The sequence below is a fragment of the Anabrus simplex genome, chromosome 2 (assembly GCF_040414725.1).
Source record: "Anabrus simplex isolate iqAnaSimp1 chromosome 2, ASM4041472v1, whole genome shotgun sequence".
Lineage (NCBI taxonomy): Eukaryota > Metazoa > Arthropoda > Insecta > Orthoptera > Tettigoniidae > Anabrus > Anabrus simplex.
The window spans coordinates 292,037,081-292,059,357 of NC_090266.1; the positions used below are offsets into that span (position 1 = coordinate 292,037,081).

Consider the following 22,277-nt stretch of genomic DNA (forward strand, 5'->3'; position numbering starts at 1 on the left):
ACAATATTTTAGGTACATTAAAGAATTATGCCAAGCTTATTTACTAAACAGCAGGAACAGTATTTCCTTTTAACTTATTGAAACATGGCCTACTTACTACACAGATAACTGAATGAGTAAACTGATTCAGTTTAACAGTAAAATGTAAGAGGCCCAAAAGAAGGCATGTCTGGATAAGAAAATGACAGACTTTACTAGCACCATATCTTTAATTAATTAAAAATATTAGCTAATTCAGAAGGCACACAAACTAAAAATGATCAATAGTAATGGCACTAAATATTCTGTTTTTATTGACCAAACACTATTCTTGAGCCACATAGTGTTGAGGTACTACTGTATTTATTTGGCATAACTCTTACCCATCAATGTGGTTGCTGGTTAACCGTTAATGACTCCACCTATCCTTTTACTGAAGAACAGCACTACTCCAAAAGTATAAAATGATATATTACAATCGTAAGTTAAGAGGAGGGCACACAACAGTATTTCAGACAGTTTTAATCCACCTGTGTAAAGTGTATAGTTTGTGGCCTTTCTGTAAACTTTATCTGTTATATATGTAACATTTTTCAACTGCTTAAAAATATTCGGCCCCAAATGTTTTTTCTAAATTGTTTACAAGATCATACAAGTAATTTCATATCAAACAGCAAAGTAATTACACAGGAAAAAAAAAGTCAGATGGGAGAAATGAACTACGTTATCTTGCACAGAACTTCTGTAATATAACAACTATTAAATGGATGGAATAACATGAAAATGGAGTAGGTCACACACTATGTAGCCAAACACAAACAAATACCTCTTCCCTAGAGATTTTACCAGCAAATTAGACTAAATACATGTTAGACACAGCTGATGACTAGCAATCCTGCTTCTTCTGTGTGTGTCACTGTGATGTAAGTCAATGCCATATTAACACAAACATGTTAAGCGATTCAACATCAAAACTTGTGCTTTTACAAAGCTATAGACTTTATTATTCAGCTCTGAGAAATAACTGTTTGGGCATGGAATGTTAATTCCATTTCCAAGAAGGGAACATTTCAGTTCCTCATGATGTAGAGAGCCTGGATAAGATAAATTAAAACAAATTTTCTCCTTCGGACACATGCACAACAAAAAAAAAAGTAAAAATAACTCCATAAAAATTACTATTCTTGTCTCATTTTGAAACTTGTCTTTGGTTTCACACGGTTTTAACAGTAGACTTTCTTCAATTGCTTCCATCAAGCAAACACATTCCAACAACTAAAAATGTATAACATATCCACGCTGAAATTGAGACGATGCTATAGAAGATGTTTCCAGGCATAAATACGATATCCTGCAGGAACTCTCCTGTTGCCAGTACAGGAACTTATCTATATAAATCAGAAAAATGTAAAATTATAAAACAGAATCAATACCAACACATTAATATCTATGTACAGAAGATTAAAAATTATATTTGCATATTAGGTAATGGAACTAATGATGATGTTTGTTGTTTAAAAGGGTCTAACAGCCAGGTCGACGGCCCCTAATGGTACAAGATGGAATGACAACATATAATTAATATTTTACAATATACAGTAAAATGTCATTGTAACAAATGCCAGTTTAACAATATGTTCAGAATAGCAAAATTTTTTTAGGCCCCTTCCCTTTTCCCTATTTAACGTTTGTTAAAATATTTCATTGTAATGAATTTCGAACATTCAGTATAATGAATTAAAATGTAGCCTTTTTCTTCAAAATATAATTGAAATTCATCCTGTTTTAATTTGCCAGGTATTTCGCACAACATGGCTCTATACAGCTAATACCAGACGGCACACTTTGTACAACACACAGGCGAAACTACCCGATTACAAATTAAGAGAAGGTAAGCAAACACATCGCAATTCTGATGAGTGGGTTGCCTGCCCAACAGCACGTGAAGATTATCTTATTCAGTTTTGGTGTACTGGTACTGAATGACAATACAGTAAAGCCTCATTAATTCGAAGTCGTTGGGATGAAAAAATCGGACTTCGAAATAACCGTCAAGTCATAATTCAGAAATGCCAAACCTTGCCACATCACAAAATATTCTAAGACCTGTTACTGCATGCAATTAACCTTGATTCACATTTTAAACCTTTCAAATGTCATGGAAAAAACTATTTGCAAAATGTACCCAACAAGGTGCATTTACAGTATTCAGATAATGCACTCCGATAACTCACCGACAAACATAACCTCATGCAACGAAAGAAAAACAAAGCATGATTCAAAAACTAGGAGAAATCTATGCTCGCTCTGGTGTGCAAATGCTTTATTCATGGGATTACTGTATTGTATTCATTTTATATGCCCTGTACTTGCACGGAAAGTGCCTGACACCCTTAAAACATTGTGGCTTATCAAAGTTTCCTAGACAAGGAGATAAAGTCACTTGCTTCTGTGTGCATTGCAACAGAGTACAATGACCTCAACCCTTGTACGATTTCCTGGCTGGAACTTCTCTCCTTTAAAATCGTAAGTCCGTTTGGGCTCGGCATTACGAGAAACAATGCAATTTCATCGGCATTGACAATATCGTTTGGTGTGTACGAATTGATTAACACTACGTAACAAAAAATTGTTTATGTTTATTTCTTTGTGTTTATTGTATAAAACCAACGTGATGAATGTGAATATGCCATTCGTTTTTTTTCAAATGTCGATACTTTCTGATATTTTAACGCTTTGTGAAAAATTGTGAATTTACCACTTTTTCTGGCAGTCGTAGTTGTTCAAGGTGATCACCACTAGATTACTTTAATGTGATATTCCGTCAGTATTGGTAAACATCTGGAAAGGTTCAATATATTGACATCTTTAAAAAGCAAACTCTATGTATCATATCGATATAGATATTTTTCACAAAATGTCTTCCTGTCGTTTATGAATGTAGATCCAGTTCTGTGGTTATAAGTAACGTTGAATTGTTGTCTTTTAACAAAAAATGTTAACATACAGATGTTGTAAATTGCCAGCAGACACGTTTTGTTATGTTTGTGGACAGTACATTGGATCTAAACAAGTGAAACATAAAATCGTGCCCGGTACGAAGTTCTGTGAGGCGTACCGCGCTTATTTCAGTGTGCACGTTCAAGACCAACATGTTTCATGGGCTCCCCATGTCACTTGTGGCAGCTGTCTGTCTACTTTAGAGGGTTGGCTATGTGGAACAAGAAAATGTATGCCATTTGCAATTCCCCGAATATGGCGAGAGCCTACAAATCATCATGCCGACTTATTGTATGGTGGATAATACACATTACAAACGCACAAAGAGTAGGAAAAATATTCCATATCCTAGCATACCATCATCTATTGCTCCAATACCACATAGTGAAGAGCTGCCAATTCCATCACCACCAAAACAGAATACACGTGAAAAGGACGTAGAGACAAATTCAAGTGATGACAGTGATTTCAGTTTTAGTGATGGCAGCAATCTGGAACCACAGCTCGTTACTCAGCCAAAATTGGATGACCTTTTTAGGGAGTTGCAACTAAATCAAAAGGCTGAACTTCTTGCATCCCGTCTGAAGCAATATAACTTGTTCGATAAATCCTGTAAAATAACAAAATATAGGCTAAGGCATGAGGATTTTGCATGTTTCTGCCAAATGTATGGAACTCTTTGTTTTTGTAGTGATGTTAATGGTCTGTTTGAACACATTAAGATTCCTCCTGAACCGGATCAACAGTGTCTATTTATAGATAGTTCAAGTAGAAGTCTCAAAGCTGTCCTACTGCACAATGGCAACAAGTTTCCTTCCATACCAGTAGCTCATTCAGCACAATTTAAGGAGACTTCTGAAAATATGAAGCTGCTCTTGGAAAAACTAAATTACAGATGTTACAAATGGGATGTCTGTGGTGATTTTAAGTTTTTAGGATTTCTTCTGAGGCTTCAAGGTGGCTACACCAAATATTCTTGCTTCCTCTGCCTGTCGGACAGCAGAGCGGATGATCAGCATTACACCAGGAAAGAATGGCCAACAACAAAAGAACTCGTACCAGGTGCACACAGCACGAGAAATGAGCCCCTTGTGTCCAGGGAGAAGATTCTGTTACCACCACTCCATATCAAACTTGGACTTGCTAAACAATTCATCAAAGGTTTAGATAGCAACAGTGAGGCTCTGAGCCTCATCAGACAAATGTTCCCCAAGTTATCTGAAGAACAAATAAAAGGTGGAATTTTCACCAGACCTCAGATTCGTGTGATGTTACAATCAAAAGAACTTGTAGATGCAATGACTCTTGATGAACGAAATGCTTGGGATGCTTTTAGAATGGTAGTGCAACAGTTCTTGGGAAACAACAGAAGTGAGAATTACATGAAACTAGTAGAGAATTTGATACTTGGATGTAAAATGTCAGTGAAAATGCACTATTTGTTTTCTCATATTGATTTCTTTAGGCCAAATTTAGGAGCTGTAAGTGAAGGACACAGTGAATGCTTTCACCAAGACATTCACTGCATGGAAAAAAGGTATCGGGGACGTTGGGACTGTGCTATGATGGGAGACTATGTGTGGGGTATAGTACGAGCAGAGGGGTCAGAAGAACATAAGAGGAAGAGCCGTTCTAAAGTACATTTTTGAATGTCACCATTATTGGGTGATGATTCAGTGTAATTCAATATTTTTGCACTTATTCCCACCAATTCTTGAGGTACTATATGGCAGATTTCTTCTATAGGACTCTAGTCGTATTAAGTAAGCATGCAATATTAGTAGCTTTTAAGAAAACTGAAACATTCATTATCATATCCAAAATATTGACACTTAAGAAAAACTACATACATATTAAAAATCAGCATTACCAAATTAAGCAATAAATGCACAAAAAATAAGATAAACAAAAACTTCATCAAATTTTGTTACGTGGTGTTACATGAGCCACGTTTTTCAGCAACTGTTGACATCGCCAGTGTTCGCAGATTGTGCTTCTCCGCACACTGCCTGCCACATGATATTGTGGCGTTCCTTAAAACGCAGACTGCAAAAGAATTATGATTTCACTTGAATCTAGCAAATATGAAGCACCCTGTAGACAGACCGAAGTGAATGAAAGTGCCGAAAGCTACCCTGTATGTTCCGGAAGATGCGTTCTATCATGACGGAGATAAATGTTGAATTTAAGTTACTCTGTAAAACACTATTTTTTAAAAATGTAAAGGCAGTTTTGAATTAAATTTGTGTTAAATTCAAGTGCAGTGGTTGCTGACTATCTTGAATATTCGTTTGTGTCAGAGTGTTCAGAAGAAATTCAGACTTTTCAAAAAGAGGAGATAATGCACTGGAGGGTAAAATTTGAGATGCTGAAAACTTCTTGCGAGTAACTGTACTTTATATCATTACTTTATGTAAATATATGTATCCTAATTTTCCTCTCATTCAATAAATACAGTATTAAGGTTTTGTGTAAATTCATGTTGAAATAATGTAGATTATTCAACAGGTTTAACAATAGGCAAGTTCTTAAAAACTGACTTATTTCAGTATAACAAAATTTCACTATAACAAATTAATTTTTGAGGTCCCCAAAAATTCGTTATACTGGTATTTTACTGTATCCACCGACTAGAATTTAAAACAAATGATGATAAAAGATGATTATGAGATTAAAATAGTCAGTAGATCTAATTTGCAATGCTTCAATTTCTAATAAAATTATGTAAAATATAGATTACAATCAAATAAGGCATTGCCTTGAGGTACAGAGACATATAACATTCAAGTTAGAAGTTAAAATAACATGTTAAAATACACAAACATGAACTAAAACAGAGTCAATGGGGTAAAAGCTTAGTCAACACAAATACTCTAATACAAAATACACTTTTACACATGATACAAAAGGCCAATATCCCTCATAAAACGGATGACGAGGTCTGCTGACTGCTCGTCATCTCGTAGGATGAGGGAAATGGCACTCGAGAGTTTTAGCCTACAGTACAGATTGGCTAGATCCAAGGATGTGTACCACGGTTAGATGATTGCCGCAAGTACACACCAGGGGGGCGTTCGTAGGTAGGAGTGGGTTACTATGCTGTGAATGATCCGAAGACGACATAATACAACTGCTCTCCGAGAATCCCAAAGCAAAGTCTTCCATACCTTCGTAGTTCCTTTTATCACTCTCAGCTTATTTAGGGGAAGGGTGGCCAGCCATTCCATCTCCCAAAGGGACATAACCAAATGTCTCTGCTGAGAGCGAATGTCACTGGCTGGAACCATGCAAGGCAACAGGGGCTATGTTAACAGCCTCCTCGGCAGCCTTATCAGCTAACTAGTTTCCCTTCTACACCCATGTGGCTTGGGAGCCATATAAACGTAATTCTGGTTCCGGTATCCAAACACCCGGCCAGCAGGTCCTGGATCTGCTGCACCAGAGGGTGCCAAGGGAAACGTGTATCTATAGACTGTAGCGAACTCAAGAAGTCGGTGCACAGCAGAAATTGCCGTCTCTCATCAGGCAGTGTGTACCGCAGAGCTTCTCAGAAAGCATACAGCTCTGCTGTGTACACATTACTGACTTCTGGTAAAGGAAAAAGAAACCTGTTATTGTCAACAACAAACACATAGCCTACTCTCGCTTCTGCCCTCGAACCATCCATGAAAACGACGACCGAATCAGGGTACCGGCCAACAACGGACAGGAAGAGCCTCGATAAATGGAGGGGTCAGTGTTTCCCTTTCGGCCGGTGTGCAAATCTAGAATGATTTCAGGTTGTTGTAATATCCAAGGAGGTACCCTACTTGGTCGTCTGACAAGACAAGGAATCGAACGTACATCAAATAATCTGCGACTGATATCCAAGCGTATTCTAACTGTCTGCATTGCTCGAGGGTAAGCAGCGTAGGGCCAACTGTTTCCATTGTGGAATACGCAAGGATAGCTTGGGTGAAGCATTTGCTGGTGCCGCAGGTGTAAAGGCGGCACACCAGATTCAGCGAGTAGACTAGCAATGGGGATTGTACGAAAATCTCCCGTTGCCAACCTAACTCCACTATGGTGAATGCTATTCAGTTTGGTTAGGACACTTTGCCTTGCTGATCCATATGCTGCACTGCCATAGCCTAACCTGGATAAAATACTGTACGTGACCTATAAAATTGTAGGAGCCCCCCCCAATTAGTGCTGCTAAGAAACTTCAACATATAAAGCTTCTTGGCACATTTCGCTTTTATCTGCCGCACATGTGGCTCCCACGATAATATGTTATCGATAAGGAGCCCATGAAATCGGTGTCAAGTACAGGAAGAGCGACATCCCCTAAATAAAGCTCAGAATGTGAGTGAAGAGTGCGCTTCTGGCAGAAGTGTACAACAGAGGTCTTTGTGGTTAAAAACTGAAAGCCATGTTCTAAAGTCCACTGTATCATTCTCCTAACTGTTTGCTGTAATTGTCGCTCAGCGATGGCCATATTTTGTGAGCTATAATGCAGAGCAAAATCGTCTACATATAGCGACTGTATTACTGCTGAACTAGCAGCAGCGACAATACCATTTATGGCAATTACGAACAGAGTGACATTAAGAATCGATCCCTGTGGGACTTCAATTTCCTTAACGAGGTATTACGAATATGCCCTTCCTACTTGGATACGGAACAGACAGACGGAAAAAAAATTTGCAATAAATATCAGCAAGTTACCTGGTAAATTACACTGATGCAGGACAGAAAGGATGCCGTATCGTCTTGTAGTGTCATAGGCCTTTTCTAAGTCAAAGAAAACAGCCTCCGAATGCTGTTTCTGGAGAAAAGCGTCCTGGATAGAACTCTCCAGGCGTACCAAGTGGTCGGTGGTCGAGCGAGCAGCTCGAAAACCACACTGGTATTCGGACAAAAGTCCTCCTTTCTCCAGGCACCACACAAGTCGGTGATTCACCATCCTCTCAAAAAGCTTACACAAGCAGTCTGTAAGACAGATAGGTCTAACTTCCTGCATACTTAGGATTCTTGTCAAGCTTGAGGACAGGAATTAGTATGCTACTGTGACGGAAACTCACCTTCTTCCCAGATTTGGTTGAACACATGAAGGAGATAAGAGACTATCCTCACTAAGGTGTTTCAACGTCTGGTTATGGACATTATCTGGTCCGGGAGCCGTGTCCTTGCAATCAGCCAAGGCGCTGCAGAGTTCTCACTCCGTAAAGAGCACATTATAGTCCTCTGTTGCTTGAGTGGCAAAACTGAGTTGATGACGTTCTGCCTCCCGCTTCAGAGCTAAGAAATCACCATGGTAATTCCCAGAACCACACACATCCGGAAAATGACTGGCTACATAATTACCAACATAAGGTGAAACTGTGAAGATACTGTCTGCAATGGAAATTCCTGGTACTAAAGATGATCCTTGTATACCCGAAATACATCAAAGTTTAGTCCACACTTGAGATGACTGTGTATGTGATGTCACAGACGATACATATCTCTCCCACGAAGCTTTCTTACCCTGTCAAATAAGAACTCGCGCCTTAGCACAGTTTTTTAAATGATACCAAGTTGGCCGCAGTAAGCTGCTTACGATAGCGTTTATGAGCACGACTACATTCTTTCATAGCTGCTGCAATTTCTTTGTTCCATCAAGGAATGAGTTTACAGCGAGGAGTCCCTGAAAAGGATGGAATGGACTTCACAGCAGCAGCAAGAATAACTTGTGTTATGTAAGTTATATCACCGTCTATGCTCCGGCCAGTTACTTCGGTAAAGTAGCTAGTGCTGTGAAATTTGGCAAATCAGCATGTTTAAGAATCCATCGAGGAGAAGCCTCGATAGATTTTTGTTTCAACAAAGTTAAGAATAATAGGGAAATGGTTACTGTCTCAGAGATCAGCGTGTACATTCCACCGAAGCAGGGGCACCAGCGCTCGGCTGCATACACAAAAGTCTATGTGAGAGCATGTGCTGTAACGTACGCTGAAACGAGTGGGTTCACCTATATTCAAAATGCATAAATCCAGCTCTCTGAGTAATATTTGCAACTCTCTTCCCCTGGGGCAAGGTGTATCAGAGCACCATATAGGGTGAAGGGCATTGGGGAGGTAGAAGCTGATCTGTAAGATCAGTTACATCATTTATATTAAGAGGCTGGCCTGGTGGAAAATAAACATTACACACTGTTGCTATGACAGGCAGCAGTACCTGCACCGCAACTGCTTCCAGCAGGGTTCTCAGAGGAACCTCTTCGCTTAGGTATCAGAACGAACAAAAATACCAACGCCACCAGACGCCCAGTGAGCATATCATTCTGTCGAATATAGTCTGCATTTTCTCAAGAACATATGATGACCTGGTCTGAGATTAGTTTCCTGAACACAAACTATACTCGCCGAGAACTCACTAATTAGCTGGCGCAGCTAGCAACGTGCCTGTCATAACCGTTACAATTGCACTGTAACAGTGCCGTAGAGTGGACTAAAAGAGAGAGTGTTAGGTTATGCTCTTAAAACTAAGCACTATCAACATCCATAGATATAGATGACAGCTCGATGTCCATCCCGTCATCAACGGACGAGGGGACTGATGCCCAGAACTTCAACGTACGTTGGGGGCGGGATTACCTTGACTTTTTCTGGTAACACTGACAACTTGAAAGGGACAATGAAGGCACCAGTGGCAACGTGTTCACCGTTGACTTTGCGTGCAATGGCTGGACATGTGTTATGCCACGGTTCTTCATGTCTTCCATCAACTCATCGTCAGTGTTCAAAATAAGGTCGCGATGGAAGATGACTCTGTGAACCAGATTCAAGCATATGTGCTCCTCCACTCTAACGGGGATTTCACCAAAGTCGTCGAACTTAAGCAACTAATTGGCTTGGACTGCTGTGCGAGTCTTCTAAAGCAAACTATTGTTGTGGATTTTCTTGAGATCCTCAAGTTCGCCGTAGATGCCTTTAATGTGTCTACTAAAAAGGATCGATTTAACCAGCTTAAAATTATGCCCATCGGTTCTGGCAGCAACCAGAAAGCTAGGGAATCTGCAACCCATTCCTTCACGCTGCACATGTTCCCAGGAGGTTGAACCCTGAAAGGAATCAGAAGTTAAAGTCTTTGGTGGGGGACCAGCTTGGGCAGGCTGAAGCCATTTCGAAGTCATGCTTGAAATAATCCTCCCCGAATGCCACCCACTTCGATCAGGGGCCTCTGCAGCCAAATCGAGCAGCCAAGGCAATACCCACCTGGTTGTAGCCAGTATTGCCCGGGGTCCGATTTTAGACGATGCCTAATACGGAATGACTGAGGCAATGAGCACTAGGACTCCAGCAACTGTTTGAACGTTAACATCCTGTCAGAAAGGAACACAGATGACATATTAGCGTTTTTGCATGATGAGTCAGTGGAATGTGTAGTGCCGTATACTCTCAACTATGTGGACACTGCACATGAGGAGTGCACTGATGACAATATCAGTGAAAGTGATATAGAAATAGATGTCCAGCCATGTAGTTCATTGTCCATATCTGAGACAACTGTCAGCTCCAGTGAAGCATAGTAAAGAACAATTGTTGTCCAGCAAGCGGGCACAAAATAATTATGTGCATGACCATTCACAACATAGTAAAACGACAATTAGTACCAGATTTTGAATAAGTCTGCAGCAATATGACTGTGTGGTGCATAAGATAAACTAGGGTACTTTAAGAGGGGACAAGGCAAACCTGTTAAAAAGAGCACTCTTTGCACATTTTAAGGACGCTCGAGACAAGTTACTCGATGTGAATGACTGACCTCTTATGTTATGGGGCAACAAACTGCACTGGACATCTTCAAATGGAGCTACAGTCTTGGACGACTTAAGATAATGAGATTCCAAACAAAGCAGCAACCTGACGATGCACAGCAAACTGCAGAATCAGCTCCAGCATTTGTAGATAGGGTAAACAACCTTATCAAATTGTTCAGTAAGGAATTTGTTTTCAACACCAAACCAATTGAGATTTTAAGAGGAAATGCATACAAAAGGCACCCTGGAAGTTAGATGTACCAAAACTGTTACAGCACAAGCAACGGACATCAATGCCCAAATGCATTCGTATACAATTATGCCTACTGTTAGTCTGGATGATAAATTGGCTGAGAAGTTATTTATTGTGCTGCGAGAAGTTGGAGGTTTTCTGCCTCGGACCTAGCAAGGTTGGTAGAGAATAATTATGTCACAGCACACAGGAGTGGAAAAATAGGCTTACCAGAACTATAACTATATAGTATGAAGACTGCTTTTGGCCCTTAGCTGGTGAAAATCATTTGCTGTTGCTTGATTCTGCCAATAAAAATCATAATGCATTAGAGAAAACCATCCCTACTAGAAAGTGTGTGACACTGCAATTCATAAGCTATCCCACAAAGGAGAGCCAGTTTCACAAACTGCACGACAAACTGGTTTACAAGGAGTTGCATCCCATCACTTTCCATCAGTTCTCGTCACCACGTTATATCAATATTGTTATCTATGCATTCTGTAAGAGGTGATACCTAGAAGATTGTTCTGAATTGTTTATAACTCCCAAGTCTTTGATCTTCCGGGTGCTAACTTTTGTGATCGTTATTTTTTATTCGGTGCTCATGGTGCAAATTGAAGGTTTGTTTGAACATTTTGTGAACGTCAATGAAGTCCATTTTCTTGAAGTGTAACATTGAACTCTACACCACCCGGATACTCATTTCCTGTTGCCCTCCTATGCACATGGTGAGTTATCGGCAGCTAATATCATTGCCTGTCACAACTGTTATTACAACACTTTCAAAGACTCCTTGCTAGACATTGCACTTGCAACTTTGCACTCTTGAGGGTTCCTTGTCAGACTCATTTCTTAAAATCTTACCACATACATTCACAGTTCATAAATGAAATAAACCATTTATATCTATCACCCTCCTCACACTTAGTTCTTTACTGTACCAAAAATATACACACTCCCAGAAACTAAAAGAAGAACACCTTGACGCAAGTGAATAAGGCCTGCCATATTTTTTGCACGGAACACTAAGACAGGGCAGTGCATGTGACGATCAAATGCGCAGCCCTGTGGACCCACCAGGAACTGCGTTAACAGCCGTGGAATGTTGCAAGCTGCGCAACAGTTGGTCACCTCCAGAGTCAGTGGCAGCCAGTTTGCCGTGGCATACAGAGCTCTGTGTGTCTGCAACACTGTTAGCATGCCACAACAGCATGTACGTAAATAGTTTGTGCAATTGACGAAATTTGAGCAAAGTCGTATAGTGGGCCTGCGGGAGGCTGGGTGGTCGTACTGCAGAATTGCATAACACGTGGGGCGAAAGGTCTCCAGAGCGCATTGATGTTGAAGGTGCACATGCCCATGGGCCTGGGTCTGGACAGCGGCGAAGCAGAGAAGCACGTCAAGACCGCCACATGTTACGAAGTGCTATATTGGATTGCACCACGACTTCACAACAAATTAGGGACACTGTTGCTCAGGGGGTATCAGCGAGGACCATTCGCAACAGTCTTCGTGAAGCAGGGTTGCGATCCTGTGTGACGTTGCGCATCTTCCGCTCACACCCCAACATCGAGCAGTTCGCCTCCAGTGGTGTCGCAATAAGGCACTTATGGAAAGACGAATGGAGATGTGTTGTCTTCAGTGATGAGAGTTGCTTTTGCCTTGGTGCCAATGATGGTTGTACACACATCGTGCAGATGAGCGCCAACGTCTGGAGTGTATACGAGATAGGCACACAGGGCCTACACCCGGCATCGTGGTGTGGGGAGCCATATCGTACACTGGCTGTTCTCCTCTGGATATCATCAAGGGAACAATGAACAGTGCATGGTACATCCAAACCATCATACAACCCGTCGTGCTACCGTTCATGCACCAACGAGGCGATGTGCTTTTCCAACATGACAGTGCATTTCCACACGTACCCGTGTCACCCAACGTGTTTTCCAAGTTGTATATCAACTACCCTGGCCAGCAAGATCCCCAGTTCTATCCCCCATTGAGCATGTTTCGGACCGGATGAAACGTCATGTTGCGCGGTCTGCACGACCGGCAGGAAATCTGGGCCAATTGAGGCACCAGGTGGAAATTGCACGGCAGACCATTCCGCAAGACTACATTCGTCACCTCTACGATCACCTCCATGGGAGAATTGCAGCCTGCATTGCTGCAAAAAGAGGGAATATACGGTACTAGCGCAGACACTGCACATGCCCTGTCGACTGTACTCAGATGCGTATGGTTCTGTCGGTGTGATCGTGTGTTGTGTACGTCCTCAAGAGCGTGTTATTAAAAGTTCCCTCTCTGGGTCGACAAATTCATTGCGTTCTTTTTTCATTTTCCCGGAGTGTATTTCACTACTGTAACCTTTCTGACACTGAATTCCCCACTGAACATGCCCAATAATATAATATATCCATAGTAATTATAATGAAATGTATGTATACCTTCTATAGCAGCTTCACTCAATAGCTTTACTCATAAACTCTATGAATCTCTTTCCATACTGTTCTGGATCACAGGTGGAAATACCATCAACATTTGAGCCATATTTGACAGTTTTGGCAGCTTTGGCAGCCTGCTTCCTGACACCGTAATGAGTCAAGACATCAATAAGTGCCAAGAAATATATCTCTTTAACAGGAGCTCCTGCAAATGAAAATAATGGCATTTTACACATTAGGGTTAAGATACTACTGTAGAACAATTGTTCTTTCACCAGATCAGCTGCAAACAAACATTTCAATAAAGTGACTTCACTTAACAAAACAAGAACACATATAACTGTTACCCGAATACGTTACAAAACTGGCAATTCGTTAACTACAACAGAACATAGGAAAAAAGTAGCTAGGGAACAGAGTTTTTTGAAGATTCTGAGCAAATATTAACCCTTTGCTTACCAATTATACTTTGAACCTTACTGTTAGTCAACTCCGACCACTTTTTGCAATGTCTTACAGAATTACATCACTGGACATGGAACATTTATGTTACAATTTTATAAAAATGCTCATAATAAAATTATCCAAAATATGATTTTATCTGTCTTATTGATTATCTTTCATTATTTTGCATTAACCTTAGAAACATTGTGCTTCTTTCATCTGATATAATATCACTACCAGAATTCTTAAACTTAAGTGCTTCTCTTTCAGGTTTCCTCGCCCGTATGAAAAACTCGGGAGTAACTTCACTTCTACAGTAACTGATACCAGATTACCTTTTCATTCTGATGACGTATTCCTCCCAAAATTGTGATCAGAATCAATTTCATTTAATACTGCACTTACATCACCAGAAACTAAATGCCTAATTCTTCTTTTGCTCATACCACAGCAAAGAACAAACAATGCAATAACTTTGATCAATAATATTCAAAGAAACTGGGTAGTCCATAATATATTTATGCTGGAACCGTGGATATAACTATCAAAAAGAATTCTAAGAACAGGAAGTTCATACACTGCACTGAGATAACGGCAAATAACAGAAATGTAAGCTGTCAACATAGGAGCTGCAGCAACATACGACTATTATCCACAGTGTGCTGACAAGAGAGTGCAAAGAGTTAACTGCTAAATAAAATAAGAGCCTAGTTCAACTAAAACACAATAAAAAATACAGGCAACTTCAAAATCATAAAATATCACAAAATGGCATGAATATGTACAGTACACGATAATCTGAATAAAGTGAAAGCAGTAAGAATACCGTATTTACGTGAATCATCCCCGTCACCGAATAATCCCCGCACCCTAACTCTGGAAGACTCACTTTGAAAGAAAAAAAAGTAAATGCTAACATTGACGCAAATAAAACCCGCACCTCAATTTCGTGCCTAATTTTTTTAAAAACTATGCGGGGATTATTTGCATAAATACAGTATATCCTTGTAACTGCTATTCCTAAGCGTACGGGAAGTCACATACGTTCAAAAACAAATTCTTCCAGATGTAAAGATTTTGTTTCTTGGAACAGGTATATAATAATTAAATAAGTTCAGTTCAGCATGGAAATTTTCTTGAAATTTGGTACCAAATTTCAGGGATAGCCAGGTTGTGCACTAGGCTAAATAATACCTGATAAGTATACAGCGTCACAGCAATATTAAAGGCGCCAAAACATGAAATGCAAAATTTCTCCATTAATATTGGCTGAACTGAAAAACTGTACATAAAAGTTGTGCAGAATGTGATTTTAGAAATTTTATTTTTCATTCATCTTTGTTGCATAAGTAATAACAGAGATATCTTGATTATTACATTTTTCACAAACTTCTCTGGAAGTATTAGTTTTTATTTAAAAAGAGTCTAAAACAAAAATGATAGAAAATCTAATTATCAATATCCTATATCACACATTTTTATTGATCAAGTTATACAAAGGAGATATTCATGCATTTAGATTTCTATAGCCAAGTTATTCAATGGCGAGCATCGCTGACATGGAAATACAGTATTGTTCAGTTGCGATGGCCACGTACCGATGGTGGTAGGGGCGGTTGCTGTCATGACTGGTTACTTAAGCTGCAAAATCGCATGCCCCTGATAAGGAAAAAAAAAATTAAGATCACTATCGAAATGAGAATAAATATGTGAAGGAACGATTACTCAAAGATTGGAGGGAATTATTAGTGTAGATGTGTCAAGCCCTAATATCGCCAAGCCAGACGTAAATAAATTGTGATTGCCAACAATGTAACAATGTACTCAATCTCTGAAATGCAATTTAAAAAAAATTAAACTGGCTGACTTTTGCTGTCAGTTGGAGTGTGTTCGCTTTCTTCTGCTGCCACTCACCTCTGATTACCGCTGCAATTACAAAAACTATCCTATAAATCAAAATATAAGGTTAGCATATTATAACGCTTATACGCAATGAAGAAATAGTATGTGTAATGTAATAAAATGTAATAAAAACTTTCCAGTCTGTCAGACAAAAGATTGCAATCAGTGTTGCCAACCACAGGGACAAGTCCCTATGCTTAAGGAAGTTTAATTTATTCCTGATATAAAATAGAAATGTATTTCTGTATCCGGTTCAGAGAACTTTGTTATAAAGCAGGGAGATATTCCTTTACATCTTTTTTTTTTTTTTTTATTATTACAATTTTGCTTTACGTAACAATGGCACAGAGTTATCTACATGATGGCGACAATGGGATAGGAAAGAGTTAGGCGTGGGAAGGAAGCAACTACGGCCTTAATTAAGTATAGCACCATCATTTGCCTGATTTGAAAACGGGTGTTGACTTAAGATCCTTTAATTCGCAGCTTCCATATTGGTAAAGATGTCTTTGCCATCATTTATATCAATGTCTACGAGGTGCTTTCTGTATAAATTTCTTATTCTTGACCTTATTCAGTTTCTTATATATTTTACTAGCAATTACCCGCGGCTTCGATCGCGTGGATTACGTAATTTGATCAAAGTAATCGTTCTTGGCATTGTACTAAGAAATTATCTGAAAATACCTAAAGTATAAAAACTCACCCCAAAATTAAGTATCATTAACCCAGAAACTCTATGTAAATCATGTTTGTAGTATTATCTTTTGGGGCTAAGACATCCATGCAACATACAACTGTACATGTGAGAAACAGTCTTCTCTCAAGTCGAAGAAATAAATACAGGTTTCTTTATTTTTAAAGGAGATTCCAAATACCTATTCCCACATCTGGAACATCTTCAGTTTTGAGATATACATAAGTATCCCCATGAAAAGAATTCAACCCCCTGATCAGTCCTTCCCCCAACCCCACCCCATCTAAGTGTATTTTCCGAAGACGAAAAATACGTCTTTCTTTATTTTTAAAGGAGATTTCAAATGCCAATTTTCACGTCTGTAACATACATACATACATACATACATACATACATACATACATACATACATACATTATCATTATAGACTGTTATGCCTTTCAGCGTTCAGTCTGCAAGCCTCTGAGAATTTACTAAACGTCGCCACAATCCTCGATTTGCAACTAGTGTTGTGGCCTCATTTAGTTCTATACTTCTTATCTTTAAATCGTTAGAAACCGAGTCTAACCATCGTCACCTTGGTCTCCCTCTACTTCTCTTACCCTCCATAACAGAGTCCATTATTCTCCTAGGTAACCTATCCTCCTCCATTCGTCTTACATGATCCCACCACCGAAGCCGGTTTATGCGTACAGCTTCATCCATCGCGTTCATTCCTAAATTAGCCTTTATCTCTTCATTCTGTGTACCCTCCTGCCATTGTTCCCACCTGTTTGTACCAGCAATCATTCTTGCTACTTTCATGTCTGTTAATTCTAACTTATGAATAAGATATCCCGAGTCCACCCAGCTTTCGCTCCCATAAAGCAAAGTTGGTCTGAAAACAGACCGATGTAAAGATAGTTTTGTCTGGGAGCTGACTTCCTTCTTACAAGAATACTGCTGATCGCAACTGCGAGCTCACTGCATTAGCTTTACTACACCTTGATTCAATCTCACTATATTACCATCCTGGGAGAACACACAACCTAAATACTTGAAATTATCGACCAGTTCTAGCTTTATATCGCCAATCTGACATTCAATTCTGTTGAATTTCTTACCTACTGACATCAATTTAGTCTTTGAGAGGCTAATTTTCATACCATACTCATTGCACCTATTTTCAAGTTCCAAGATATTAGACTGCAGGCTTTCGGCACAATCTGCCATTAAGACCAAGTCGTCAGCATAGGCCAAACTGCTTACTACATTTCCACCTAACTGAATCCATCCCTGCCATTTTATACTTTTCAGCAGATGATCCATGTAAACTACAAACAGCAAAGGTGAAAGATTACAGCCTTGTATAACTCCTGTAAGTACCCTGAACCAAGAACTCATTCTACCATCAATTCTCACTGAAGCCCAATTGTCAACATAAATGCCTTTGATTGATTTTAGTAATCTACCTTTAATTCCATAGTCCCCCAGTATGGCGAACATCTTCTCCCTCGGTACCCTGTCATATGCTTTCTCTAGATCTACGAAGCATAAACACAACTGCCTATTCCTCTCGTAGCATTTTTCAATTACCTGGCGCATACTGAAAATCTGATCCTGACAGCCTCTCTGTGGTCTGAAACCACACTGGTTTTCATCCAACTTCCTCTCAACGACTGATCGCACCCTCCCTTCCAAGATGCCAGTGAATACCTTGCCTGGTATACTAATCAATGAGATACCTCGATAGTTGTTGCAATCCTTCCTGTTCCCTTGCTTATAGATAGGTGCAATTACTGCTTTTGTCCAATCTGAAGGTACCTTAACCAACACTCCACGCTAATTTTATTACTCTATGAAGCCATTTCATCCCTGCCTTCCCACTATAATTCACCATTTCAGGTCTAATTTCATCTATTCCTGCTGCCTTATGACAATGGAGTTTATTTACTATCCTTTCCACTTCCTCAAGCATAATTTCACCAACATCATTTTCCTCCTCCCCATGAGCTTGGCTGTTTGCAACACCACCAGGATGATTTCCTTTTACATTGAGAAGATGTTCAAAATATTCCCTCCACCTCTCCAGTGATTCCCTGGGGTCTATTATGAGTTCACCTGAATTACTCAAAACACTGTTCATTTCCTTTTCCCCTCCCTTCCTTTCTTTATTACTGTCCAGAAAGGTTTCCCTGCTGCTTGACCTAGCCTTTCCAGGTTATTACCAAAATCTTCCCATGACTTCTTTTTGGATTCAACAACTATTTGTTTCGCTCTGTTTCTTTCATCTACGTACCAATCCCTGACTGCCTCGGCCCTTGTTTGGAGCCATTTCTGATAAGCCTTCTTTTTACGTTTACAGGCTGCTCTCACTTCATCATTCCACCAAGATGTTCGCCTTTTCCCATCTTTACACACAGTTGTTTCTAGGCATTCCCTTGCTGTTTCTACTACAGCATCCCTGTATGCCACCCATTCACTTTCTATATCCTGAACCTGCTTACTGTCTACTGTTCGAAACTTCTCACTAATCATATCCATGTACTTCTGTCTAACTTCCTCGTCCTGGAGATTTTCTACCCTTATTCGTTTGCAGACAGATTTCACTTTCCCTACCTTAGGCCTAGAGATACTTAGTTCACTACAGATCAGATAGTGGTCTGTATCATCGAAAAATCCCCGAAAAAGTCTTACATTCCTAACAGATTTCCTGAATTCAAAGTCTGTTAAGATATAGTCTATTATGGATCTGGTACCCCTAGCCTCCCATGTGTAGCGGTGAATAGCCTTATGCTTGAAGAATGTATTCATAACAGCTAAACCCATACTAGCACAGAAGTCCAGCAAATGCTTCCCATTCCCATTAGCTTCCATATCTTCCCCACATTTACCAATCACCCTTTCGTATCCTTCAGTTCTATTCCCAACTCTCGCATTGAAATCGCCCATTAGCACTATTCTATCCTTGCTGTTGACCCTGACCACGATGTCACTCAATGCTTCATAAAACTTGTCAACTTCATCCTCATCTGCACCCTCACATGGTGAATACACGGACACAATTCTTGTCTTAATTCCTCCCACTGACAAATCTACCCACATCATTCGCTCATTTACGTGCTTAACAGAAACTATGTTGCATGCAATGGTATTCCTGATAAAGAGCCCTACCCCAGACTCTGCCCTTCCCTTTCTAACACCCGTCAAGTACACCTTATAATCTCCTATCTCTTCCTCATTATCTCCCCTTACCTGAATATCACTTACTCCTAGCACATCCAGATGCATCCTCTTTGCTGACTCAGCCAGTTCTACTTTCTTTCTCCCATAAGCCCCATTAATATTGATAGCTCCCCATCGAATTCCATTTCGTTCGCCAAGTTGTTTCCAAGGAGTCCCTCGCCTGTCAAATGGGAGTGGGACTTCATTACTCCCATAGGTCGGAGGCTTGCTTAAAGTGTTCCGAGCTCGGTAAATTCATGAAGCAGGATGCTGCCCTACTTGCACATAGTCCAAGTGAGGATCTCTCCTCTAACGGATTATGGACCACCGGTGAATTGTATAGTCCTAGCCGCCTGAGCACAAGGAGGGCCACGACTCAGAATATGTCCGAGATGCCCACTCCCATTCCATAGCAACTGGTATCCCGACTCTCAGGACCACTTACTAGGCCACTCAGCCGTTGCCCATGGTTCACGAACTAGGACGTGACTACAGTAACCCACAAACAGCTTCAGTTTAAAGATAAAGTATTTTCATAAACATATTTCAACCCCTTATTTACTTATTTTCAACTCCACTCCCCTTATGTTGATTTTACAAAAAAAAAAAAGCCTGTTTCTTTATTTTTAAAGGAGATTCAAAATACTGACTTTCACGTCTGTAACATCTTCATTTTTTTGAGATATAAGTATCCTCATTAACTTAATTCAACTCCTTTTTCACCCCCCTCCCTTCCTACCCGTTAAGCTGATTCTCCCCTTCCCAAACGTGCGTGTTTATTTTTAAAGAAGACTTCAAACACTAATTTTCATGTCTGTAAGATCTTTAGTTTTTGAGATATAAGTATCCTCATGAAAAGAATTCAACTCCTTTTTCACTTCACCCCCGCCCGTTAAGTTGGTTCCCCCCACCCAAAAAAATGCGTGCTTCTTTATTTTTAAAGGAGATTCCAAATACCAATTTCCATGCCTGTAACTTTCAGTTTTGAGATATAAGTTTCTCCAGAAAAAGAAATCAATTTTTTTCACTTCCTTTCCCACTCCCCACTCAAGTGAATTTTCTAAAAACAAACAGTACCCGTTTCTTTAAAAGAGCTTCCAAATACCAATTATCACGACTGTAACATCTTCAGTTTTTGAGATATATGTATCCTCGTAAAAGGAATTCATCCTGGATTTTATCCCCTACCAAGTTGATTCCCCCGCCCTAAAGGTGCATTTCTTTATTTTTAAAGGAGATTCCAAATACCAGTTTTCACGTTTGAAACATCTTTAGATTTTTTGGTATATATACATACATCATCATAAAAATAATTCAACTAATTTTTCAATTCTTTCACCGCCCCCCCCCCCCCCCCAGCCTTGCAAGGTTTATTTTTCTGGAAACCAAAGAATATATGTTTCCTTATTTTTAAAGGAGATTCCAAATACCAATTTGCAAGTCTGCAACATGTCAAGTTTTTTATATATATAATAGATATGCTAATTTTAAAAATTCACCCCTTTTTTCAGTTCCCCTTAAGTGGACATACATACATACATACATACATACATACATACATACATACATACATACATACATAATCATTATAGACTGTTATGCCTTTCAGCGTTCAGTCTACAAGCCACCGAGAATTTACTAAACGTCGCCACAATCCTCGATTTGCAACTAGTGTTGTGGCCTCATTTAGTTCTATACCTCTATCTTTAAATTGTTAGAAATGGAGTCTAACCATCGTCGTCTTGGTCTACCTCTACTTCTCTTACCCTCCATAACAGAGTCCATTATTCTCTTAGGTAACCTATCCTCCCCCATTTGACTCACATGACCACACCACCGAAGCCGGTTTATGCGTACAGCTTCATCAGTTGAGTTCATTCCTAAATTAGTCTTTATATCCTCATTCCGAGCACCCTCCTGCCATTGTTCCCACCTGTTTGTACCAGCAATAATTCTTGCTACTTTCATGTCTGTTACTTCTAACTTATGAATAAGATATCCTGTGTCCACCCAGCTTTCGCTCCCGTAAAGCAAAGTTGGTCTGAAAACAGACCGATGTAAAGACAGTTTCGTCTGGGAGCTGACTTCCTTTTTACAGAATACTGTTGATCGCAACTGCAAGCTCACTGCATTAGCTTTACAACAACTTGATTCAATCTCATTTACTACATTACCATCCTGGGACAACACACAACCTAAATACTTGAAATTATCGACTTGTTCTAGCTTTGTATCACCAATCTGACATTCAATTATGTTGAATTTCTTACGTACTGACATCAATTTAGTCTTCGAGAGGCTAATTTTCATACAATACTCATTGCACTTATTCAAGTTCCAAGATATTAGACTGCAGGCTTTCGGCACAATCTGCCATTAAGACCAGGATAAAAAAAAAAAATTAAAAAAAATAAAAAAAAGAAAGAAAAGTTATGATTCGTTACTATTACGGGAAATTCCAAATACCAGTTTGCAAATCTGTAATATGTTACATGTCTGAGATAATTTGCAGACTTAGTCTTTTTAAAAATTCACCCCATTTGTCACTCCTGTTCACCCCCTATTCATCGGATTATCCAAAAGCACAAA

The 22,277-nt window shown here is 39.6% G+C and overlaps 1 protein-coding gene across 1 annotated transcript in view; it reads right to left on the reverse strand.

Moving 5' to 3' along the window:
• Positions 1-333: 333 nt before the first annotated feature.
• PIP4K (phosphatidylinositol 5-phosphate 4-kinase) overlaps positions 334-22,277 on the reverse strand; it is a 291,327-nt gene continuing 269,383 nt past the window's right edge. The window contains exons 8-9 of the mRNA XM_067139040.2: positions 13,445-13,646; positions 334-1,367 (exon numbers count right to left, since the gene is read on the reverse strand). Coding sequence (XP_066995141.1) covers positions 13,459-13,646 — 188 coding nt within the window. The 3' untranslated portion in view covers positions 334-1,367; positions 13,445-13,458. The remainder of the gene's footprint in view (positions 1,368-13,444; positions 13,647-22,277) is intronic.